At 39.0% G+C, this 17263-nt stretch overlaps 1 protein-coding gene across 24 annotated transcripts in view; it reads left to right on the forward strand.

The window, feature by feature from the left end:
* ARB2A (ARB2 cotranscriptional regulator A) overlaps positions 1-4609 on the forward strand; it is a 513783-nt gene extending 509174 nt beyond the window's left edge. For all 24 annotated transcript variants that reach the window (XM_078365170.1, XM_054252603.2, XM_035291203.3 and 21 more), the window contains one exon: positions 900-4609. In XM_078365170.1, the coding sequence (XP_078221296.1) occupies positions 900-1042 (143 nt within the window). In that variant the 3' untranslated portion in view covers positions 1043-4609. The remainder of the gene's footprint in view (positions 1-899) is intronic.
* Positions 4610-17263: the final 12654 nt, after the last annotated feature.

The raw sequence follows: 17263 nt of genomic DNA on the forward strand, positions 1-17263 counted from the left end.
TGAAGGTCGATTTGATTTGAAAAATGTTGTACATTAGTAGTACATCGAAACCACAGAAAGAAGCTGTAGTAAAATAAAATAACCCCATAAATTGGCAACTAACTTGCATTTTCTAAGTTGAATTCCTCTTGACAAAATGGGAGGCCTAGATGCTCTTTTAGTAATCACTGCTTTGAAGCCTTTTTTTTAAGCTGTTCTAAATTTACCCCTTAAAATCTGTAAAAATGTCGCCTGCTAGGACACTTCCAGGCATAATCCCTTTTGAATGTGGTCCTTCGTTAAGCGTCCCGTAAGATTTGGTCCTAGTGACCTAGCTGAGGTAATCGTGTCTAACAGCATAGCTTCCGGGAGCGGCGGAAAAAACCCTCCCCCACCACCCTTGGGAAGCAAGGAAACGGGCGCTGTGGGGTGTGTGGTAGCCGATCCCGCGCGCAGGGGAAACCAATCCTCGCGCGCGCCGAGTCTCGGGAGGTGGGTGGTTTCCCGGCGGGAAAGGGAGTGGCCCTTCCCGCCCAGCGCCTCCATTGGCCCAGAGGGGCGGAGGCCCCGGGGCGCCAGACCGCGCCTCGGGCGACCCCGGTATAGCTCCGGGCCGCGTCCCCGCGTCGGGAGAGGGATGGGGACTCAGGCCGGAGACGCCCCGAAGCCGCGGATAGCGAAGTCTGGGTTCCTCTGAGCCCGGGGGCAAGTGACCCCGCAGCCTTAGGTGTGCCATGAGAGGCGGCGGCGCGCGCCCGCCCGCGAGGGGGCGGGAGCTCTGGCTAAGGGGCGGGGCGCGGGTGGCCGGGGCGGGGCGGGGCAGGGGCGGCTGGGAGCCGGGGCTTGGCCTGGCCCTCACAGCCCTCACCGCGCCCGGCCGCTTTTGGCCACCTGGTAACCGAATGTGTGGTTCTTTGCAGGCACCGACCGTCACGAGCTAACTTCCTGGAAAAGCTTCCCATCTATTTTCAAATTCTTTACCGAAGCCTCAGAGGCCAAGACCAGCTCCCTGAAGCCAGCTGTGACGCGCCGCTCGCACCGCATAAAGCACGAAGAGCTGTAAGAGGAGCTAGCGCGACCGGGGAGGCCGCCCAGGAGCCGCCCTGACGCACGCACCCGCACGCCTCCTCACTGCTTTTGTCGTCGAGCGGACTCCCAGCCCCTCATTAGATTGTTTTCTTCCCAGAGCACAGGGTCGTGATATATACATCTAAATAGCGTTTTGCATTATTTCTAGATGAGTGCAACTGTCAAAGCAATATGGGTTCACTGGTCGTGCTTCCTGCGGGCTGAGCGCGGGCTGAGCGCTGCCCGTCAGCGCTCAGATTAAGGCTGACAGCGCCCTGCCTGGCGCGGCCCGCGCGGCTCTAATTGCCCTGACTGAGTCCGCGCGGGCGCTGCGGGGCGAGGGGCATCGGCGCGGTCCTAGCGCCCGCCGCAGCGCAGCCGCTGCTGCTTCCCCCTCTTTAATCATGTCCATCTTTCCCGGCTCTCAACCAGAGCAAACTTTTATTCCAGACTTCAGATTTCCATTTTAAATAGGCTTTTCCCTGAGGGCATCTTTTACCCCTCTTTTTTTTTTTTTTTTTTTTTAAGGAAGTCCTGCACACACACCCCAAGCCAATTGCAAATTCAGAACATGAATGCAACGATGTAGCATGTAATTTGGGGAGAGTAAATTGTTCTCTCCCTGTTTTCCTTTAGGGACCAGAAAAAAAAAAAAGAAAAAACTTTGCATAAAAATCTATAAAGTATTGAATCCACATTACTGCTAAAAATCCTTTTGCCAGCTGATTGTGAGTTTACACAAGTTTCTGATTTCAGAAAATACTGTTAAAACCAAAACAATGATGGGCAGATCTTTTAATTATAGGTGTGTAAAGTCCATTTTCAGTGGAATTTCCAACTGTTATCACTGGAATTGACTTTTTAAATACATAATGTGTACTGAGTGGCACTGTAATTTAAATGTAACACACTTAAGTTTTGCTTTTCAAATCTCTCTGTGGAGAAAGATTGTTGTTAATTCTTTCCAGAATGATCTATTCTGAGCTTTCCTGGAGTTAGGCCCTTCTAGGGATAGAATTTTTTTATTGTCATCAAGAAACTAAACCTGTGTGCTCTGCAGTTTTTTTCTTCTGAAAGGCTAAGTGGGGCTAAAATGATCCTTTTAGTTTCCTGCTTTAACAAGAAGAGAAAGACTTGGTGTGAAATAATTTCTTCTCTCAGTCCAATGGTATAATTTTTAGCACTCCGCTTCCTCTGTAGGGTTTAGCCCTACAATTTTAACAATTAAGTATTTTATTCCAGCGAAGATGTGGCCAACACTGTGAAATACAAGAGATGTTAAGGTTTTGCTGACTTTTAATTAAAATATTAAATTTTCACATTATTTTTTAATTATTTGACAAATTTAATTACCGAGTAAAGATTGTTTCTAATACATGAGTACCTGAATTTAATATTTTCATCCTTTTTTAAAGTGTATGCAACAACTAATATGCCTGCCTTAGAGGACATGATAAAATGTACCCAAAATGACTTAGAACTGTCTAATGCCTCAGAAAAGTAACTTAAAATCAGCCACCTCATGCATAAATGTTTTTATATTATGAACCAATTTCAACAAGTTTAAAAACTGTTAATATCTCATTGCCGTGTTTGACATATAAGTACATTCATTAGTTCTATAGTTTTAATGATGACCAACTGATCTGTTTTCAGTAGTCATGTCTGCATATCTTTTGGTGTTATTTAAGCAGAATCAACTATAGGAGGAAAAGTCAAAACGGCATTTTATTCAGCTAGTGGATGACTTAAAATGAGTAAGCCTCAACAACGTGAAGCACATTTGTCTGTGATATTGACCCTCTTTATCTGATCTTTACTATTTTAGAAGTAGTGGTGAACTGTTTAAAATAATGTCATCTTCCAGTGAGAAATTCAAGAATTGATGTGGATTGACTATATTTTTCAAGGTGTTATAAATTGTGTCGTGTTATCAATATATGAAAATGTTCACAGGAAACCATTTTATAACATTTTAAAAAACACTTGTGCAACGCTAAATTTGTGAAGCTTCTGCACCTGAATCAGAGCAAAATAAATATACTCAGTTATAAACCAAATCACCCCTATTCCTTCTCTCAAATCATCTCTCCTCTTTTTAAACCTTTAGCTAGAATAAATCACTATTTAATTGCCTCTAATACTTTAAAACTGCTGGATGGTTAGGCCTTGTTTAACTATCTATAGAGAGCTATTTGCAAACTTAAGTTGTGTAAATGTAATTTCTACTTGTGAATCTGAGCTGTAGCAGCCCAGAGGGAGCTAGGCAAACCATTTTAGACCACCAACTGGTAAGTGATCAGATTCTTTGTAATGTAGGATTTTTTTAACCTGTTGATTATGGTTTTGTTGATGTAAATGTAATAATACTGTTCACCTCTATTTTCATAGAGTAACAACCAGCAGTAGCCCACCTGCATGAGGGTGGCCAGTGTTAACAATATTTTTACTCTGATCTTCCCCATTTTTGTTTTCGCAAACAGGTTTTTAGGAGAGTGGAGATTTAAAGTCAGGATGTGGGTTTTTTATTTAATTATATACTTAATTCTTAGAACAAGTAGAATAGGAAAGAGGTTACTGTTAAGTCTAAGATTCAAAATAGTCCTGTCGAAACTTAAAGGCCAGATTATTGCTTTGGAGCTTTCTGAGATACCTGGCCATCCAGTTGTTAAACACTTTCATGGATATTTGAAAAGAAGACCATGTACTTGTAATAACTATTCTTTTCTCGAGTTTCTGCCTTGTGCTTTGACCTGCATTGCATTATTATTGTTTATGTGAAAACAAAAAAAAGGAAAGCACAAGCTTTTCCTGTATATTTCCATTTCTATTTTAAAATAAAAACAATTTTTCCCAACAACAGCGGTGTATCATTCTTTCTCAGAAGTTCCTTTATTCACCAACTGCATAGAGTTTTTTTAAAGCAAAAACATAAAAGGAAGGATGAGAAAGCATCCGTCAATATTTTAAACCTTATGGCTACTTTTTATTTCTTTTATTATTGCTGTAAGGTAATATCCTAACTTCACTCGAGTTATTTGGCTTGCACCTTTTACAAAGCTAACATTTATAAGACAGTTGTTTTAATATCTAAAATATCTCCTTAGCAAGGAAACCTGAACAATCTGTCATTAAACTATTGTTTTATGAAATAAACTTGAATATGCCATAAATAAATGTGTTTTCCAAGAGGAGTCTGGTGAGATTAAGTTGCCTCCAAGTTCGTGTATGTAGGTTCTTGATGTACTGTGTTCAGTATGAAAATAACATTTCTTTTACAGCTATTCCTTTCTTAAAACCTTTAGCTCCTTTTAGAGATATGTTAAGTAATTATCCATGCTAATAAGTTAGATTTTGTTTGTTTCCATGGGTTATTTGCAGTTCCAATCCAAACACGTGTGTCTCTTGTTACAGTCATATTTTTTTACTGTAAACTGACAGGATCCTGTTGGTGTCTGTAATCTTAATTCATTTAAGAAAGACTACTACTACAGAAAGTGTAAAAATTTCTCAAAAACTTTCCACATGCCTCTGTGGAGAAAAATAAATGTCTTTAAATAAATGTGAGACATTCTTATCTTTGAATATGGGTGGCAAAAAGGGGGATGATGGTGGTGGTTATTTTATGATTACTTATTAGTGGCTGTAATAATATAAAATAAAAGACTCCAGGAGGTACTCCCTTTCAAAAATTGAATACTTTCCTTCCTTCCTTGTATAGAATGACTGAGTGGGAGTCTCTTGAATTGTTCGTCTTCCTTTTATCTAATATTCTATTAATCTCCAAAAAGATCAGTTTGAGTCTGGGAAAGGGTTTTTAATCAACACTTCACAGAGCTTAAAGCTACCCTACCTAAAGCGTCAGCTTTGTTAGGCGGTTTTAGATTTAAAGCATTGCAACTGTCATGCACTGTACTAAAAGTAAAGAATGTACACCAAGTGGAAGATGTTGAAAAGAGGGAAATAGCACAAAGTCGATTAATGGAGATTCGAGAATAGAAGTAGCCATCAAAGCATTCCAGCATTTATCTCAAAATCTATGTAAGGTTTTTTTTTAAAAAAAGCAACAATGATAGTTTTAAACCACACATTTAGGAGGGATGAATGTTGATTTAATTGATTCATTTGGATCGATGTTTTTAAAGTTTCACACCACTGATCTTTCATGTAGTGATGTCTTTAGCAGTCAGTGGTCTGACATGAACCTTCTCAGATTTCATCAGTGGGACTCTCCATGACATCTAAAATTATGCAACAGCCTGTGCAATGGTAACTTTAGAATTGGGAGACCTTGATGCCAAAGAGCATGATTAGATTGAAGAACTCTTGTTAATTCCCAGCATAAAGTTTTTAGAGAAGTAATAACTGTAAAATGAACCTCAAAGGTTAAAGTTACCAAATAATATATAGTTGGCTTTAATTGCTAGATAGGAGAAAGTCATCCTGAAAGTTTGACCATTAAGTGGATATCACACAGTGACCAGTATTTTTCCCTCTGAATGTAAAAACCTTAAAAGTGGAAATTTGACTTAGTCCATGAGGCCTTCTAAGCAACTTTTCCCAGACCTTCGCCTTGAGATTTGTGAAAAATCTTTCACTATGTTATTTATATTGTTGGAGTTGAGTTCTGTTTGAAACAGACATGACACATGTTTCTAAAAAGAAATCTAAAGAAGTCCTACATCTTTCTTTTTAGATCATTCATCTTTTTCTTCCTTGACTATTACCTCGAGTAATATGGGGAACTGTCATAGGTAAAATAATGTTGAACTGTACTTTGTGGACAGCCTGCAACACCAATACAAAGAATCTGAAATGAAAAGACAACCAACACCCCAAGAATGATATGTCTCTTTTTAAAGTTTACTTCTTGAATAATGAATTTAGATAGAAACTTGGCAGGAAAACAAACCATGGCACCATCACATCACCAACCATTTTCACTTTTCTGTCCAATTTCAGAGTGCATGTGTTTGTGAGTATTTCACTAGATCAGTGACAGCTCTTTATTTGCATAATTATATGCTCTGGTCTGAAGAGAAAACTAACCCCCAAATTTCATGGGTCACCAAACTGCAACAATCAATGTTTTATCACGTATGCTAAGCAAAATCTAAGAAGCTATATGAAGTTTCTTGGGGAGTTTTTACTCCTCAGAAAATTAAAGAGTTTTTCTCTCCTGAATAGATTCAAAATCTTTCCAAGTTCTTTGTAACTGAATTCTGTTTGAAGGCAAAACTAGAGATTAACATGTAGCTCTGGATTGTAGACTCACTAGCATTACTTCAAAGTGGCTTAAGAAGAGCAGCATTTTGGGTGCACTAAACTTTTAAATTAAACACTGTCCTTCATGCTCTGAGGAAAAAAAAATCACTGGTCAAATTATGATTAGCCAAAATGAAGTTTGATTAACTATAATTGAGTATAAAGTTTATTTCCTTATTTAGAATTATTCAGGGTTTAAAAAAGAAAAACCTACCAAACTGAAAAATATGTATATGCTTCATACACACATACATATTCATTCTGAGGTACATATGCCCATTTCTGTCCATTTCACCTGAAATAGACAACATATACAATATGTCTATGTCTTTTCAATGCTTATAATATAGTAGGTGTTCTGTATATGTTGGTTACCAAGAATGTTTAGAAACTTCTGTTAAATAATTTTTTCATCTTCAAATCTGCAAGGCATTATAATAAATATTTTTAATATTTGAAGTTCATCGAACTCGTAAATTATCTGTATGTAATGTGCATTTGTGTGTAAGGTTGGCTTTATTTCATTAAATAAAAGTTTATTTAAACTGTTGGTATCTTTAGTTTGTAGGCAATCTGCCAAATTTGAAACACTATAAGGCATAAATTCACATGCAGAGAGAGACTTTTTGTGTAGTTACTAAAATCCTGGAAAATATACCTTTACCTAGATTATTAAGGAATATATTAGGTGCATGATTTAATTCTGCAAAAGAATTTAGATATGAATTTTATTTAAAAGCATATAATATAGTGCCTTTTATTTGAAGTGATCTGTCAGCTTCTCATCAGGCAACTTACTGTCATCAACAAAAACAACAGGAAAAAATAAATCTTTAAGGGAAAATTTTTTCCAAGAATTACATAGTTTTGAAATGTTTTATTCTCTATCTGAAGAAGGATGAGAGGTCTTTAGGTCATGCATCGGAAATTTCCTAAAATGTTCTTATTCCTTCAAGTGAAAAAGAAACGAGTTCCCTCAAGTTTTTAACTAAGGTTGAATCCCAAACTGAACACATTTACCTGCTCTTGTACCTAAAAGCCGTAAACTTCTGCTTGTCACAGAACACTACCCAGGACCATCACATCTCATTTTTGTTACTGATCTTTCTGAAATGTTCAGCTAGTTACAACCCCTCTGTCACTCCTCCCCCCCCATCATCTACCTCCCCATAAATTGCTGTTTGGACTGAAGATCTTGGATTCTTCTAGGTGAAAATTCCTCAAAACTGAATCTGTAAAAAAAAATAAATAAACTCAAGGTTAGCATTTCTATCAAAATAAATTTATAAGCAAATGAGTCAAAATATAAGTATAGGGTTAGGAACTATGTGTCTCTGAGTTAGAGTAAGTACGTTTTATTTTTTAGGTGGTATAAACCCTTCTAAAGAGAATAACGCACAGTATTTAGACCTATTTATTTCTTTGTCTTTATTTGACCTTTGTGGGAACATTGCTTAGAGTGTCAGATAAGGCTCTCAGTTTTCCACTCTGCCAGGGATGCAGAAAAATTTGTCATTTCCCACTGAATTCCACACATGAGGGGATTGACCCTGTAGCTATCAGGCCTAGGTTTTCTCTTTTTATCATTTTCATTTATTTTTGCTCACATGACACCTAATCCCATTGTGTCTGAAAAAGGTGCCTCTGATCTAGTTCATCTTCATGTACGACCAAATAATTTTTCAAAGACTTATTTTCTTTTTTTAGCCACAATTAAATAAATGGCTTTTTTCCAATAAATGTTCACACCTTCTCCGGGTACTTGGATAATCAGGATTTATCAACTGAAGAAATATTGATGGTTTGTTGTGGTGCTTTTGTTGGTTCCTCCCTCCCCCCAACCCTTTTGCTTTTGCTTTGCATCAGTAAATTACTTAATATTATCTCCTGGAATAACCACCTCTAAAAATAACCCTACTACAGAGTGTCACAATTTGGCTTTCATACAGGTTTGAAAGAAAACCATTAAAATTGCATTGATCTCACAAATATTGATCTAGTGCTTGATATCAAATATCAAATGAGATGCTGTCAGTTGCTGCTGATCATTGTGTCAGCTGTTTGAATTCATGTCCCTTTCCTTCTTCATTGTCACATGGATTCCGGTTGCGGAGGCTAAGTGAGATTTTCTTAATTAAAATAAGTTCAATTGCTTTCCTATTTTTCACATTTCTGGTTAAACCAAACATAGTTTAATAATCTACCTGAAATTTTGGCACATGGTACGTCTGCACGTGTGTGATACAGGAGTGTGATTCAGTTCCTAGGTTATGTTTCTATTTAGCCTAACCTTGAAATAATTTTTAACTGTATACTATTTTCTTTCTGATCACCTGTATGTTTAAAAATAAAATTTGTTTTTAAAAAAATGCAGTTACTATAGTACCATTTTAGAACTTAAAATGAAATCGTAACCGTTTCTAATTTATACACACACAAACTACAATAGCAAATTACTCCTTTTATTCTTGCTGACGAAAATATAATTATAGCATTTGGCAGGTATGGAGTTTTGAGAATTATTTAGGTGAAATTGAATCTATATATATTTAATACTTTCTCAGTAAACTCAGCAGGTTAAGTCATGCTATGCTTTTAGTTCCTATCAAATCTAGAAATAGCTCATTGCCCCGGATATGTTTAGAGTTTCAAATAAAGTCTCAAATCATCCTTTTCCTTTCCTCCTTACTCTGTACTTTGTACATCAAAAATTGCTGATTACACTACTTTGAAAATGTGAGCACTTTATGAAGACGCTACCGGTTAACACTGCTGTCTGACTAAGCAGTAATGATTGTGAAATAAAGAATAGAACCCCCCTAAAGTACTATTTAAATTGTACAGCCACATTTGTATTTTCTACATTTGCAGGGAGAAAAATAAAAATCTAGCCGCACCAGTTGTTGGTGTTAGCCCTTACCCTTTTGTACACTTGAGCTCTGTTTGGGGACAGCAAAGCGAAATGAAGCCGCGCTCTCCCCAGCACCATGGACAGCGCCCAGCGCGCCCCCACCCCCACTTCCCTCTCCCCTTGCTTGGCCAGAACCCCAAAGCTCTGGCCCCTGCCTGATTCCTTTCTCCGACCACTCCCCCACCACAGAAAACTGGCTCCCGAAATATTAAGATCTGAGCCTAAAGCGACAGTGACTTTAAAGAGTATGCAGTTTGTGGGTGGAGAGTCTTGTTTGCTCCACGCCGGTGTTAGACGCCCAGTTTACACAACATTTGCCTGCGAGTCTTCCTGAATTTGGATCTAGTCTAAGCCGAAACCAGCGCCACTCTTGTCATTTCTGCGGTAGGGATCTTCCCTCCCCATCCCCCTTGTCCCCGACTTTTCTAAGGCCCACTTGTCACCACCACCCATAGCTGGCAGGAGCTGTACATGGCTGCACTTCAAGAGGTCTGTACTGGGAGCACGTTCCTCCCGGGCTCTGGATCTCAGTCTCGAGAGATCTGCATTCCAGAAGATCTACGTCCAGACCCAGCCGGCCCTTGGTCCCACGGCTCTGCCAGTGGCTGGAGCTGTTGGACTGGCTCGGGTCCGCCCAGGCACTGGTTAACTACCTCCCGGAGAGAGGCGGCTCCGCAGCGGGCGCCCAGCCCGCCGCGCGCTAAAGAGCCTGACGGCAACTTACTTGACAGCACCAAAAAGGGGACGCGTCTGGCTCAGTACCCATCACCTCTTCTACTTGCAGACCTTAAGTCCAAGCTGTGCTTTTCGGCACATCTCCCTGTTTGGATCTCTTTTTTGCTGTCTCGTCAAGCAAAGTACAATAAAGGAAGATCACTTCCGTGTGGTATCTTTTTCATTGCGTGGTCTCCCTAGCAACACTTAAGTTGCCACTCCTAAGACAAGACTAGTTTTTAAAAAAAATTTCAAATTGCACCTTGCTATATTGAAACTCGCCTCACTTGTTGGGCTTTGAGTGAAATCTCTTCCTTCCCACCAGGATCCCATTCTGGTCATCATCTACTCTTTCGAACCGATGTTCGGGACGAAAATACTAGGTCTCGAGTAGGTGAAACGGTCAAAACCAAATTTCTATTAAATAGCAATTGTACTAAAATAATTTCAAACTGACTTAATCCAAACTTTCCTAGAAAGAGTCAGGAATAAATGAAAAGGGGAAAGAACTCTAATATCTTAAGTTAATGGGTTTCTTGCCTATAGAATGCCCTTAATAAATTGATTTTAAAACTGCTTCTGTATAGTAACATGAACTACAATACATTTCAGGATAAATTATTATCTATTTGCCATAGTATTGCAAGAAAATTTTTCAGTAAGTTCCTTAATAAACTAAAGCAACAATTTAGCTTCAAAACACTTTATTTGTATGTCCCCTAAGATATACCAATATTTTATTAAATCCTTCACGGGTTAACAATTTAGTTTGTTTTCTCGAAACTGCCATCATCACCACACCTCTTTCTTATAGCACTGCTTGCACAAACTTTTTGTCTTTTCCTAGTCTGCAAAGTCACTGCTGAATTCTCCGCAAAGATGAATTTTTCCCCGTAGTTTGGATATTCTTTCCATCTCAAGGGTCATCTTGCCCAAATATTAAGATAAATCTATGCAACTAGAGAAACTCAGCCATGCCGAAAACTAACCTAGCAACAAGACCCTCCTGCAAAAACAGGAGACAACTCACGTTAGCTAATGCAGTTTGGCATCTGAAGTGTGCAGCATAGCAAAGACCTGTTGAATAATAGTGACTTGAAGACTTGAATATTCTAGACTAGGATCCGTCACCCACTGTCTAAACTCACAACTGAAATAGATACATAATATTTGCATGTCTTTGGCCAGTACATTTTTGGGAGCTTATTCCATGAGCTGAGCTTCCGTCTTTGGATAAATTCGTTCTAGCTTTCCGCAGTTCAGGAGCAAGGAAAAGGAATCTCGTGCAGAGAAGGACAGGAGGTTTTCCTTTGTCAGGGCTGGGGGAGTTGTGGAGATTTGGGGTGGAATGGACAGCCCTTATTGAACTCCTGGGTGCCTAAGGTTTGTTCTCTCAGTCTGGGTTTTTGGGAATCGCTTTCTTTCATGAGGGATTTCCTTTATGACTTGGGGGAAAGGGGTAGTTAAGATCTGCATTTCATTAATCAATAGTTTCTTACTTTTTTTTAAAGTGTACTCCTGATTCAGTTTTCAGAATGACTTTTCTGGATTATTCTAAGTAAGTCAGAAACTCCCAGACCTGAGTAGAAATTTCAGAAACACTTTTGCCAGAGAAAAATGTGAAGAAAAGAAGTATGGGAAACTTGTTTTCTTTATAATAAATCAGAACTTTGAGGATACTTATCAGGTCCCCCTGAGAGGAGCATCTTCAGCGATGTTTGCTCGCCATCTGTATGTGTTCAGTGAAACTTTAAACCATTTTACAGTATAGATGACTATGTTTTGCTTATTATCCAAGCTTTTGTTTTAATTCCAACCCTACCATTCCATAGGATTGCTATTGTTGTATCCATTTTTTTCCTTTCAAAGTCTTTTAAAATAAGTTTCCTTGTCTCTTGCCCATTTGTCAATGTCAAATATACACTGCCTATTTAGTTAAAGTAAAGTGTGTGTTTCGTAGTTATAAGAACAGGTTTCTTTATTTGGTTTCTTGGAAATCAATAATCTCTCAAATGTTTGCAAAGACCCCTTGGGGAAAGGAGAGATGTAAACAATAACAGCCAAACTTCACCATGACAATACTGGTTTAAATCTGCAGGATGATCATTGGAATGTGGAGAGGTAAAGGGGAATGACTTCAAACTCCTGAGATTACAGAGGAAGGGACCCCAGGTATCTGATGCCTGGCTCCATCCCCTGCAACTTGTAAGGGACTTACCTTGGAGAGTGGGGAGTTAATTCTAAACTTCTTTACCAGACATCTTACTAGCCAAGCTGGTCATCAAATAATTTAATGGGGAGGTGGCTGGATGACCACAGAGAGGTTGCAAAAGATAGTTACCCCCATTAACAGAAATACCATGATTTCAGTCTTTCTTGACATAATTAAAGGCTTTGGTAACACTCCTTTATTTTGTCTCATGCTGTGAAAAAAATCACCTACTTCTCCAGAAAATTAAACTTTAAAATAAATTCTGCAGTTTAATTTCTGCTTTTAAAAGTTAGTAGGTATACGAGGAAACAGACAATGCATTAGAACAACTGAGTTACACTTCAGCTATTTAACAGTTTAACATTAGAGGGAAGAATACAGCCAGTTTTCAACTTAGCCAACTTTTAAAACTGCATGTGTTCCTGGAAAATAATACCCAACTAGAGTCAATTTGCATGAGATTCTAATCTAGGATCTCAAGAAGGTAATAGAATAAATGAAATTTCTTGAGTAAATGGTTTGGAAGCATTTGAGGATCTAGTGATCTATTAGAAGCACAACGCATTCAAATTTGAATTTTCATGATCAACTTTCAACCCTGAAAAAATGAGAGCCATTTGCTTAACTTAATCTGGAACATATGTTTGCACAAGTAGCAGGTTTTTTGGTGTGTGGCTGGGGCTGATCAAGTTGTAAATTTTCTGCTTTAGGTTTTCAGCGCCTGCGAGTTTCAGCCTAACACCTAGAGAGAGACTTCGTGGGGTTCTTCACCAAAGCAGCCTAGGGTTGACAAAAGGTTTCCAAACCACCCAGCACTGTGTGTTGTTAATTTCCCCCAAAGGTAGAACATTTCTATACAAATTAGTTTCCAAATCCTACAAGCAAGTAACAAGTTGAACTCTCCCATGTCAGTGTTTAAAGTCATAAAGAGATGTTTTTCTTTAATTTGCAACCATTGCCTTCCTCACCTGCAATCCTTTCTTTAAAAAACAGACAATGGTATGAGAGCAGTGGGTGCTGTGAAAATGATATCTTCATTCGACAAAATAATATTCAGGTCTTTTGGGCTTATCTTAATTTTTTCCACCAGAAGCTTAGAACTACTACTGATTTCTCTCTTCGTGCTTCAACACAAAGGAATTCCCCCAAAAGTGTTTTGAATATCTGAGAAGAATCATTTAGTAACTGAAATAAATATACATTAGAATCCACAAATCATCCTTCTTGTGAAACAAGCTGTATAGTGACTTTCATTACTAATATTAAAATATAACTCTTTGTAGCATAAATTTTTAGTACGTGGACTAAAAAGAAATCATAATACTTTTTCAGTCAATTAATGCTATCACAAATCAGCCTGATTCATCTTCGAGTGAGAATGGAGAGTAGTGGTGGGAGAGGGTGGTGGACTCCAGTGGGAAACCTCAAGGATTGTAAATTACTATCTGGACCTGCTGAGTTGTCCTCTTGAAAATCTCAATCAGATTCCTGTATAAAAGTTACTAAGGTGCCTTCTTAAATGCACCAGAACAGGTAATTGAACCACAAATATGCCCTAAATTTAGGTGTAGAGTTTCCCTGAATTTCATTATTATATAAATCAAGATGGGCAGCTCCCACCTGTACGATACCTTAATCAAAAAGAGAACAAGTGTGACGAAAACAAGGGCTATAATAACATTACCAGCACTGTACTAATCAAATACCCACAAATAGTTCAGAACAACGGTGCTAAAAAGCCGCTTTAATTCTGAGACAGAAAGTCCTGAGAGAGCGAGCGCCATCTAGCAAGCAAAGTTAGAATCAAAGTACGCCTGAGTCAAGCACAGAGCACAGAGGGATAGGGGATGGGGAGGTAAAGGGGGACTTCAAGATCACTTGCTGTGATTTAACCATCCGCCTAGTCTCACCTGAGCCCAGCGCTACCTGCAAAGTTTCTGCTCTTCGCCTCACAGACAAGCTCAAATAAACTTAACGACTGAGGTGAGACAGACCGTTTCTGCCTCGAGCCAAGGCTAAAGGACAGCTCCTCACAGGATTGCTTATTGTCTTTAATTAGAACAGGCCGCCTCTCCATCCCCTCCTACCACGTTCCCCAAGCCAGCCCAATGTCTAACTAGTTTTGCACCTTCTTATCCAAATGGGGACAAAGAGCAGTGCCTGAAAGGCTCACCTTGGGCTGAAATGATTCCCAGGGCTTCAGTGCAGGGGAAAGCGCATCGCTGGGAAAACCTAGCACGATTTGAGAAGTCATTCTGAGTTTACAAGGCTGCCCAGACGCCTCCTGACAGGCGATCTGAGCTCTCTCCGAGTGGCATAAGACGTACATTTACTTAACAAGCCACCGGTGGTCACGGAAATGGAATGCTGCCTCCTAAATATAAATGCTATAACTTTATTCTTCTCCAGGCAACCGAGTCTTTGATATTTCCTTTGGCTGAAGAAAAGTCAAAAGCAGCTAGAAAGCTGCCAAATACCCCTGTTAGTGTGTAGCTTGAAGGGGGTGGGGGTGGGGTTGAAGCACTTTTTAAAAATAATTTTAAAGTTTGAATGATGTTACCTAATTATAAGAATATTCTTTGGAACTGGGCTAACAACGTAATACAAAATAAAGCTTCTGGAATTTCAATGTGAAGAAAGTAAAGAATATCTCCTGGTTTCTGTAGAAGCAGGAACCCCATATTTTTCTTTTAAACCAGTCCATCTGAATTCCAAAGACTAAGAGAGTTCATCTCAACAATACGTGTGCTCTCTAAAGAGTCTTTCTGGAATTTCATTTTAAGGCTGGAAAAGAATCCAGTGTATATATATGCTAGCCTTAAAGTACTCCTAATTTCCTGCTATTGAATATTGCCTCTATAATAGCTCATTGATTCACATTGTTCTTAGAACACAGAGCCAGAGCTAGGGTTTTCCATTGTTCTGTCCTCATCTCCACTGCCCCACACACAATTTTTTCCCTATGAAGTGAAGTTTTGGAAAATAACAACAACAAAAACAAAAACAAAAAAATAGGAAATGAAATAGTATAATATCCCTGTTGAGTTTTAAATGCTACTCCAATCTCAGGTTTGCTCCTCAATGAACATAAGCACAATAGATATGAAATAACAGTCCTCTTGATTTTTCTACTGTGCTATTTGCAGTGCAAAACAACCACATTAAGAATAAAGGAAGCATTAGATAAGAATATGCTCAACACGCTCACAGGTCATAGTAGTTACAGGAAAAAAAAATCTCAGAAAAATCACAACCCACCCAATAAACCTAAGCAACTAAAGAGAGACTTCAGAGTTTAACCAACAATTTAGAACACATCTAAAACATTTCTACAAAATCTCCTTGTCTCCTTAATCCTGAAAACATGTGTAAAGATCTGAGGATGGACAGTAAACACAATTCATGCTCTCTCTTCTTTCCTTCTCCCTCTCTTAAGTTCAGAGGAAAAGTTCCCAGGGCAGTCTTGCCTCTGAATTCCAATGAAAATAGAACTTTGAGTGTGTGTGTGTGTGTGTGTGTGTGTGTGTGTCTTGTTAAATAGTACATTTCTCCCATCAAGGTCTTCTTAAACACGGAACCTTCTCCTAGACAGGGTACCCAGCTGTTTAATTTAACATTGATTTATTGCTTTTAAAAGTAAATTTACACACATGCCAGCAGCGCTCCGTTTTGTTTCCCCAGACTCTGAGATTTATTTTCTACTTAGCGCTTGTCTGACAAAACAATGTCCTTTAACTTTATTACACATCGATGAGGAAATCTGTCTTATTTTTGTTCAGATTTATTGCTGTGTTACTTGTAGGGACTTTTGTGATTCAGAAAGGCTCAGGTCCAAAAATAAATAGAAAATTAAACAGAGTTGATCACAAAATAATGGTCAAAACCTTAGAATATGGCCCAGCGTATACCATCCTGCTGGGGTGTGTGGAGGAGTGGGACAGAGGATGACGCTCCCCTAGTGAGCAAAGTTGCTCTGGAAGAAAACAAAATGTCTTTAATGGGCAGGTAGCGTTTGAAGGTGGAGTAGCCAGATCTGGGTTCTGTAATATCTCCAAGTTCTTGGTTGAAATGTATTTGGAATTACAGGGCAGGGAGGTGCACCAGGGGGACTCCCCACCCCATGGAGACCTTACCTCCGTGCAGAACTCCCAATTATCACACGTTCGTGATGACTGAGCCCAAGGGAATTAAAATGGACTTTGAAGCAGCTTTTACGGTACACTTCATCTACATTTGAGTTTTCTTTAGTTCTCATTAAAAGGGCCACTTTCTTCTTTCCATTGATATATGTCTTTGTGTCCTTCATTTCACACTCTTAAAAAAAGTTCTCTCATCAGGTCAAGTGCAAAAAAAAGGGGACGACATAATAACCGTCATAATCCTGATAACAACAACAAACAACTAGTACTGTGGGTTTAAATTTTTTTTAAAAGAAGGTTTTCTCCTCTATAAGGCATAGTCCTCCAATTTAGAAAAAAAAAAAAAAGCTGCGGTTGAGAATGGGGATAATAAAAATGTTTCTAAGGTTAAATTACATCAAGACAGGCTTTAAAAAAAGCTCTGTGTGTGATGAGCTTTCCTCTCCCTTCCTGATTTCTCACAGAGACATTCAATAATCACTTTAGAGCTGTTCAGATGAGGAAATGAGGACACTATCTTTTCTAGTAAGAAGTGAGGGTGTGACAGGTTTTGTTATTGGAATGAGGGAGAACTTCGTAAGATATTCCCTTTCTTCGCCCCTGCAAACACAGCATCTTTAAAACACCCTGTCTGAAAGCGTGACTCGTCTGTTGCCTTTTCACTCTGGTCAGTTAGTCCACGAAAACACCATAACATGTTTCAATAATTCTGAGCAACCCAAGAAGATTTTTTAAAGTTAATGGATCATTCTTTCTCCTGAACACAGATAAAAACACGTTTGTGCACGCAATTCCAATGAGAGACTGAAAAAAGGAAGGAAGGAAGGAAGGAAGGAAGGAAGGAAGGAAGGAAGGAAGGGAGGGAGGGAGGGAGGGAGGGAGGGAGGGAGGGAGGGTAAAAAGTGAAAGGGAAGAAGGAAAAGAGGAAAAAAGGAAAGGAAAAAATCTCCCTCTTTAAAAGAGGTGAGGGGAAGT

Source organism: Callithrix jacchus, chromosome 2, assembly GCF_049354715.1.
Source record: "Callithrix jacchus isolate 240 chromosome 2, calJac240_pri, whole genome shotgun sequence".
Taxonomy (NCBI): domain Eukaryota; kingdom Metazoa; phylum Chordata; class Mammalia; order Primates; family Cebidae; genus Callithrix; species Callithrix jacchus.